The 8937-nt window shown below is 52.0% G+C and overlaps 1 protein-coding gene across 6 annotated transcripts in view; it reads right to left on the reverse strand.

The window, feature by feature from the left end:
- Ttc7b (tetratricopeptide repeat domain 7B) overlaps positions 1 to 8937 on the reverse strand; it is a 251424-nt gene extending 242487 nt beyond the window's left edge. For 5 of the 6 annotated variants that reach the window (XM_004635133.1, XM_023719658.1, XM_023719657.1 and 2 more), the window contains exon 1: positions 8756 to 8931. In XM_004635133.1, coding sequence (XP_004635190.1) covers positions 8756 to 8876 — 121 coding nt within the window. In that variant the 5' untranslated portion in view covers positions 8877 to 8931. Of the gene's footprint in view, positions 1 to 8755 lie in introns of all 6 variants that reach the window. The other variant, XM_023719660.1, reaches the window with a different exon arrangement.

The following is an 8937-nucleotide window of genomic DNA, read 5'->3' on the forward strand; positions in this document are numbered from 1 at the left end:
GTTTCCCTCTCTGGCCCTGTATTCTCATCACCAGAGCATCAGTGGATTGCAATGTTTGCTTGTTAGTTCACATTTCTTCAAAGGGACCCGAGGGGGAAAGTGTCCCTGCTGTAGTGTGTATATGACCTGCTGTCTGGCACCAGGCCCTTAAGGCATGCTCCAAAAGGGGTTCCCCCAACAGCACTGTGGAGCCGCTATCTATGGCAGGATCGGTAAGGTCTTGTGTGGTTCTAACAGGGCAAACCACCTTTCCTGTGAAGGAACAATAGCTGGAAGGAACTGGAACCAGACCTGGATAGATGGGTGGCCTTTTGATCTATAGCAAGGATTCCACAGCTGAATAGCGACAGCAAAGATGGAAAGACAAGCAGCGGGCCCAGGGGTCCAAACTGGCCGAGGGATGTAGGGGAAGCAAGGGGATGGGCGGACATGCTGGAAAGCCTGCTACACCATGCAGCTGAATGTCAGGAATCCTCTTCTTCCCACCTGGAAGCTTGAAAATTCCTCCAAGCACAAGGCCAGGCCAAGGGCTGGGCAGGCCCAGCACCACTGAACGCGGCTATGGGAAGTCAAGGTCCTTCCTGTCTGACCGCCATGACCATGTGGTCCAAGGCTTAGCTCAGTGCCATCAATCCAAAAGTGAGGGCCTGCAGCCTGCTGCCAGAGCCTGTCCTTCAGCAGAGAGTAGAGTAGCACAGAGTTTTCACAGCAGGACACCAGCCTGGAAGACCAGGATAGAGAGGCATGTGGTGGATTAACTAATAGGCAACTTGTAACACCCAGCTGAATGGAGTCAGCGTGGTGCTGGGTGTGGCAGGCCCACCTGGGGACTGCTGCCAACAGCACAAAAGGCCAGCCAGAGGGGAAGACGTGCACTGCTGACTCTCCTGGAGAAGATGTCGTGTTAGGTTTCCTGATATGAGCTCAACTGTTATTGTCAGAAGAGCTCAGATGCTCACTACTGCTGAGGGTACCTGCGGTTCTTTTAGGAGGAGCTCTGCTTCTTACTTTGAGCATCACTTCCTGGCTCTAGTACAAATCTCTCAGCCTGCTGGCACAGATCCTTCAAACTATAAGCACAGACTTTCTAGTTTCTACCACTGACCTTTGGGCCTTCCCAGTGTGGATCCTTGACACAGACTTGCAGGAGACACCATGGTGGGCTCTGGTCTCTGGTTGGGCTCATGAAGGACACTGCTACAGGCTCTAGAGCTTTAGCTGGACTCATGTGAAACACTGCCATGGGCCCCAGGCCCTGTGCTGGATTTTTTGGGTCTTGTCATGCTTTGTGTGTCTTGATGACCCCCTGAAGCCTCATGTGGTCAAGGAGGGCAGGCTTTCCGAGGCAGCTGAATCTACAGCTTGTGATTGGTTCATTGTCTATTGCTGGGATTAGTGGTGTGAGTGCTACACCCACCCCAGGGCACGTAGCCTGCATATAAGGGAGGAAAAGAGGCTTGCTTTGGCCTCTCGCTCTTCTTGCTTTTGCTGTCTTCCGCCACCTTGAAATGTTGCCCCACACCACACCACCCTGCCCTGGAGCCAGCTGAGTATGGACTGAAACCTCCACAAACTGTGAGCTAAATCAACCTTTCCTCCTTTAACTTTGGGTGTCTGGTATTTTGTCTCAGCAACAAGAGCAAAGTAACTGAGACAGATCTCCAGCGTGTGCCCAGACACCCGGCACTCGTCTGCACCTCACTCTCTAGATGAATATTATAAAATAGTCCTACAAATAATGTGTCTCATATTAAATCTTTTACCTGTAAATCCTGGCTACAACAGCCGGTGCTGGTCTCCCCAGTGTCCCTCCCCACCTTCTGGAAGCAGTCTGACTCCCAGGGGTGTGCTGCATCCTAGGAAGACCCCAAGAAGCCATTCCTAAGCAGCAGGGTCATTTCTCACGTCATAGCAGAGGCCCTGAGTTGAACCTCAGCCTAGATTCCAAAGAAGACCCCCAGGCCACCAATGACCCTGGCCCTCTTTAGGAAGAGCACAAGGCATGAATAATATCCAGGTGGTTCCAGAGGGCAGCGGGCCCTCAGAGGAAACCGGGACACCATTCACTCCTTTCCCACAGAAATCAGAAAGCTATGGGCAAAGGCAGAACTTCACTAGCACTCGGTGGTCTAAACACATTCTGTAGCAAAGCTTTGGACCATTTCCCTCCTGACACATCACTAAGAGGTGATTAAAATGTCTCAGAGTCTTATGGAATCAGATAGGCAATGATCCCTTCAGGGAGAAACTACCATTTGGGGCCTAAGTGTTCTAAGTGAGCTCCAAGCCCAGCTTGCCCGAGGTTAACAGGTAGGGAGGAGAGAAGCTGACACTGCCTGGAGAGGAGCAGGCTGTGCAGGCAGCGGGCCGTGCAAGCAGCGGGCTGGGCCTCCCAGGGGCACTGTCTGTGTCCCTGAAATATGCAGGAATCATTTCTAGGTCTCGAATGCTCTTTCTTCCTATCCAGGATAATGACCAAAACCTGGGGCTGGGGAAGGGACTTAGTGGGGGAGGGCTGGCCTAGCATGTGCATGCCCACGGATTCCACAGAAATAAGTGGTAGCCAGACCTGGTTCCCCACGTCACGCAGAGCTGCTGGGAAGAGTGAACTCCAGCTCATGATGTGTGAACCCACAGAACCTTCACAGCCAGCTCCCTGGAGCAGGTACCATCACCCTGCCTCAGGAAAGGGGAAGACAGGCTCTGAGAGCTTAAGCAACAGGCTCAAGGTCACCCAGCCAGCTACAGAGTCCGGATGCCAGATCGCTGTACTTCACACACAGCAGTGAACCTTACTGTTTCTCGACTGGAGGGTGACATTCCAAAACAAGAAGACAATTGAAACTCTCTTCCCAGGGGGCAGGACTGCCCTGAGAGCCAACCAGAAGCCAATACACAGGGCTCCATCTTTCTTCCCTGGCCTCAGCAGCTACCTTAGCTCTAAGCCAGGGCACCTCAGGTTTCTCCTTGCCCACACAGCCTCTGGACACCCCGCCAGGATATACGCAGGTCTGCGGTGGGCCCAGGGGTCTGCACTCCTCACCTGTCTGGGTGGTATCAGCACAAGAGCCTAGACTTGGGTGGAACTTTCTCTCATTCCCTCTGATCTATGTGAATGCTCTCCCTCAGGGACTGCCTGGGCCTGGTACAGAGCCAGCTACCATAGCACTTTGGTTTTTAAGGCAGTGCGAATCAGTGACCTCCGTGGGTATAAGGCAGAGAAGAGATCTCTGGGTTCTGTTTCCAACTTGAAGTTTGTCCTTCCCTCCCTGGCATCTCCTGGCAAAATGTCTAAGCTAGATTATCTCAGAAGTCAGGCTGGAACAGCGGTGGTGGGCAGGTGTCCCCTGCTTAGTGTCCCTAATCAGAACCAGCTGGCTGGGTCCCTTCCCAGAGGAGCCAGTGTCATCACAAAGCAGGGAGGAGCATGGAGAACAGGTGAGCAGCCCGCCTGGCACCCGTGTCACTCCGAGCACAGCCAAAGCCGACAGACTCTGGGCCCCTCAGCCTTCTGCTTTTGAAGTCCCATCCCAGAACACACTTTGCCAGTTCACCATTTCAACCAGCCATCCCTGCACTGCGCCGCCCCACCGTAAGGGCCTGCTCCTGGGCCTCATGGCTCTTCCGGCAGCGCTCACCACACAGGGCGTCCTGTGCATTTTACTTAGTGGCCTTGCAGACTGTGGACCTCCCTGCCCACCCACACAGCGTGTGGCTTCCTGAGGACAGGGGCGTCTGTCTACTTTGTGCACTGAGCTGTCCCCAGTGGCCAGCGCTCAGCAAGTGCTCAGGATCTGCAAGGCAGACAGAGCAATGGATGGATGGATGGATGGATGGATGGATGGATGGATGGATGAGAGGTCTGCCTACTACAATGTCAGGCTCAAGTGACGACCAAGGGAATATTCTGAGCTCAATTCCAAATGAGGAAACTGAGGCCACATTGCTAAGTCATAAGACCAAGGTCACACAGTCAGGAAGCAGGAGGGCCAGGAATGAAGCCCCAGTCCAGCAAAGAATGAACTCTTTGGGGCTGGGCAGATAGCTCAGTGGTCTAAGCGCCTGCCTGGCAAGCACAAGGACCCAGGTTCAATCCAGTACTGTCACATGCCATGCTGGCTCCGGGGCATGCCAAGCCGGCTACCAAAACCAGGTGTGGTGGCGCACACCTGTAATCCCAGCCCTGAGGAGGCTGAAACAGGAGGATCACTACCAGTCGCCTCCGAGCTGCGTAATGGGACCCTGTACCAAATAAATAAATAAAAGATTAACAAAAAAAGAATGAACTCTTTTCTGTCTGTGGCGCCTTCAAGCTAACTAACCGTCTCAGCATGGCAAACATGCTTTCACTTGGGGACTTTACCAAGTCTGCCCAGAACTTGTGCTAAGGCTCTGAAAGGAACCTAAGGAGGAGCCGGTCCACGCCACGACAGGAAGAAGCTGCCGCCAGCTCCAGGGAGCCCCCATCAGACAGAAGAAGGGCCCACCTTCAAACCCTCCTCTGAACCCCAAAGCACAGCCCCAACGATTCGGGTTCTGTCTCATCTCATTCTTGGCTTTCATCGTGCTGAGCAATCTCTTCAGCCTCCTCAAGTCTGGGTAAACTTTGGCCACCAAAGCGGCAGTTCACCACGAGTCCCTGGAACAAAACCTCACCCCTCCCCATGAATGTCCCAAAACTGTGCTTGCACACAGGCACATGAACCACAGTGCCCCTGCTCCCCACCCTACACACTGCTCAGGACGGTAGCTTCACACATGAGCGGGGTCCTGGGCAGAGGTCCCTGCCGGAAACGACGCAGGTAGCAGGATGGCCCAGGCCACTTGTAGCCACCCACTTTCTCCTTCCAAGGGTCATCCTAGCTCAGGTCCCCTCCTCCCCCTCATCACGCTCTATCACGCTAACTTTCCTTATTTTTAATCTCTCTCACTGTCTGAAGCTACCCCACTAATTTCTGTATTCACTTCTCAGATGTCTGCTCGTGTGCTGTATACGAGGCAGCATATGAGGAGAGGCGCTTGGGCGGCGCTGCTCCCCACTGTCCTCTGACCAGCGCAAGGGGGCACGCACATATGGGTGGAATGAGAACAAGAAAACAAGTCAATTTTAGAAGGCAAACAGGAGGCTCAAAACAAACCCATTTAATCCCGACACCAACGTGCACAAAAGAGATCATTATGCCACCTAGCTGGGAAGGGACAAAGCAGACCCAGGACCGGCCAACTCCAAGGAAAGAAAATGCTGCTGGATGTGGTTGCACGTGCCAATAACACCAGCACTCTGGGAGGCTGAGGCAAGACGGCTGCAGGCTCTGGCTTAGTCTGAACAACTTACCAAGACCCTGTCACAAAATAAAAAATAAAAAAGGTGCTATGAGTTTAGCTCAGTGTGAAGTTCAATCCCTAGTACAGAAATGGTCAGGGGAGGCATGGCTGGAAGGAAGTGAAGCAAGAGGGGAGGACACAGACAGAAACAAGCACGAGGTAAGGAACCTTCCAAGAAGAGCAAGTCAGGCTGCTTTTGGAGCCCCAAGTACAAACTCTATTCCCTCAAACACAATTTAACTGGGATAATCAACACTTTCCACCAACTTGCACCTGGGCAGAGCCTGCACTTCATCCATGCCCCTGGCACCACTCTAGTCCCTACATCTACCCAAGAAAGCACCTGCCCAAGGCAGAAGGCATCCTAATCCCTGATTTAAAATTATGCTACAAAACTACACTAATACAAACAAGATAATACTGGCAATAAAACAGATCCAAGGACAAGTGGCACTTAATAAAAGATGCAGAAAGAATTCCAAGCATACTCAGCCACTTTATCTTTTCTTTTCTTTTTTCTTTTTTTTCTTTTTCTTTTTTTTTTTTTTTGGTGGAAGCGGGGATTGAACTCAGGCCCTTGCACTTGCCAGGAAGTGCTTATTCCACTGAGCCGTCTCCCAGCCCCTCAGCCACTTTATTTCTGACAAAGCAGCGAAACACCTACACTGAAAGAAAGGTGCCTCCTTAATAAATGGTGCTGGGAAAACTGGCTTTCCACATGCTGAAGATTTCACTAGACACATCCCTCTTACCATAAATTAAACTGAAATCCAAATGGATCAAAGATCTAAATATTAAAACAGAAACAATCTGCTGGAAGATAGACTAAGTAAAACTCTTGAAGACACAGGTGTAGGCAGACTTTCTAAACAAAACTCTGCACGAGAAATACTATAACGAATCAATAACTGGGATCACATCAAATTAAAAAAGCTTTTGCACAGCAAAAGAAACCACCAACAGAGGGAAGAGACAACTCACAGAATGGGAAAAAAAAAAATTGCTGCCTGCACCTCTAACAGGGCCGGCCAAATAGCTCAGTGGATTAAAGTGACTGCTTAGGCAGATGCACGGGCCCAGAGTTTGATCCCTGTGCCTGCCCCGCCCTGGAGCTGTGCTGAGATGGCAATTGAGATTGGGCGTGGTGGGGTGTACCTGCAATCCCAGTGTGTGGGAGGCTGTGAACAGGAAGATCACTACAAGTCGGATCTACGTAGTGAGACCCTGTACACCCTGTCCTAAATACAAAAGAAAAATACCTCTAACAAAGGACTAAGATCTAGAATATAGTGTATGAAAAGACTCAAAGAAATCAGAACTGCCTCTTCCCAGATTTAAAGATCAAATCCACAATGTGCATCTGAAATGAATGGACACTTCTTAGATGAAGTACACACAGCAAATAAATACATGAAGCAATGTCCAGCATCACTGGTCACTTGAGAAGTGCGCATTAAAACAACACTGAGATGCCACCTCCCCCCAGGATGAATGGCTACCATCAAGAAATCGACCGAGGGGCCAGGGAGACGGCTCAGTAGAATAAGCACGTCCCTGGCAAGTGCAAGGGCCTCAGTTCAATCCCCAGTTCCGAAGGGGGGAAATCAACCAAAAACAAATGCTGGCGGAGTTGTGGGGGAAAAGGAACCCTTCTCCATTGCTGGTGGGAGTGTAGTCGGATGCAACCACTGTGGAAACCAGTATGGAGATTCCTCAAAAAAAAAAAAAAAACCCTAAAAGTAAAGGTTCATTTGATTCAGCTGTGCCGCTCCAGGTATCTTTCTGAAAGAGTTAACAGCACATCCACATCGATATATGCACACCCATGTGTATAACAGCACAGTTTATAATAGCTAAACCTTGGAAACAGCCTAAATGCCCATCAACAGATGAATGGAGAGAGCAAATGTAGTATTTATATGTAGTGGAGTACTACTCTGCCCTAAAGAAGGATACACTTAAGATATATCATTTAGGCAAATGATATATCTTGAAACCACAATTTTAAGTGAAATAAACCAGACACACAAGTTAAATGCTGCATGGTTTCTCTTTGGGTCTCTGCTGTTAACTCTTTCAGAAATAAGGAACAAAATGGAAGACTCTGGGAGGTAGGAAGATCGTGTTCAAATAGGGAGATTATCAGAGGAAGGGAAGGAAGGGAAAAAGGATTATAAACAAAAATGGAAGGGGAAAAAAAGGAAGCAAAGCTTCTATAAATGGGGAGGAAAAGAGAGGCTGCAGAGAGGGGAGGGGAGTGGGGAAAAAAGCATTGAGATACATCATATACAGGTAGGAATCCCCCATGATGAATGGGATCATTAAGTAGGGCCAACGTCCCAATTAAAAAAAAAAAAAAGAAAGAAAAAGAAGAAATAAACAATAAAGTAACCTGCCCAGAGCAAGATCCCACAGCTGAAGTTCTTATTCCAAGGCACTAATGCTACAAAAGCCATAAACCATCCTTAAAGAGCATGCCGACACTGTCTCCACCCCTGGGGAGTTTGAGGTTAGGAGGCTGCAAACAGCGGGAAAGTCCTTTCTGGGACAAGCGTCCTGCTCAGTCATTCATTTGTTCCTTCACTTGTCTGTGGGCCCGCGGGTCCTCAAGCAGCTCTGGGAACCCAGACAGGAGGCTGGACCAGAACCTCTGCCCTCCTGCCAGTCTCCTGGTGCCTGTGGTTTTGGCGGGTACTGAAAGACAAGCAAATATTAACAATACTCGCTTCCAAAACAAATAAGGCCACGTGGAGCCACGCTCTGGAGTGGGATTTCGGCTACAATCCGGATTCGATTGGTTGGAAGAAGCACTCAGACAGCAGGGTCGTGGATCAGCTCCAGGCCCGGGGCTCCGGCTCCAGTCCCCTGCTCCTGCGGCACGGGGCCCCTCTCGGCCACCCAACTCCATTTCCCAACGTTCTCCAACACAGGCTCGCCTCTTTCCTTCCTTTCTCTGGCCTCTGTTCCTCTGTGTTCTCAACCTTGACCTCTCCAGGTCCGCAGCTCAACACCCCACCGTCTGAACCCCAGCACCTGCACCCCCACCTGCCACCACCACCCCTACACTCCAAGTCTGAGCTCCCCCCCCCCGGGGTCCTTGAGCACCATATGTTTACAACACCCCGATCGCAGGACCCTGAGCACCCCACACGCACACTCTGGTGGCCCCCTGAGCGCTCACACTCCTGTCCTCAGGGCGCCCCCCGACATCGCCTCCAACTTCTTAGCAGCCCAAGGACGGCGCTGGCCTCCTGGATCCGGGCACACAGCGACTCCTTGAGCCCCTGACCGTGGAAGCCCCAGAAGCCAGCCCTACGCGCCCGGACTCCGGGAGCCCGCGCGACCCTCGCCCGGGCCCGGCCGGCCCGCACACTCCCGGCCTGCGCCCCGCGCCCCGCGCCCCGGAGCTGCCCGCCGAGGCCGCGCGTACCGTTGGCGATGAGCTTGGCCGACAGCTGCTTGACGAGCTCGGGGATCCGCTCCCACTGGCACTCGGAGCGGCAGCGCTCGATCTCCGTCTCCAGCCGCGAGCCCCCCTTCCTGGTCGCCATGGCGGCCCGGCCGGCCGGCGCGCAGCCCCAGGCCCCGCAAGGCCCCGCAGGCCCCGCAGGC

The sequence above is a fragment of the Octodon degus genome, unplaced genomic scaffold (genome assembly GCF_000260255.1).
Source record: "Octodon degus isolate 3935 unplaced genomic scaffold, OctDeg1.0 scaffold00070, whole genome shotgun sequence".
Lineage (NCBI taxonomy): Eukaryota > Metazoa > Chordata > Mammalia > Rodentia > Octodontidae > Octodon > Octodon degus.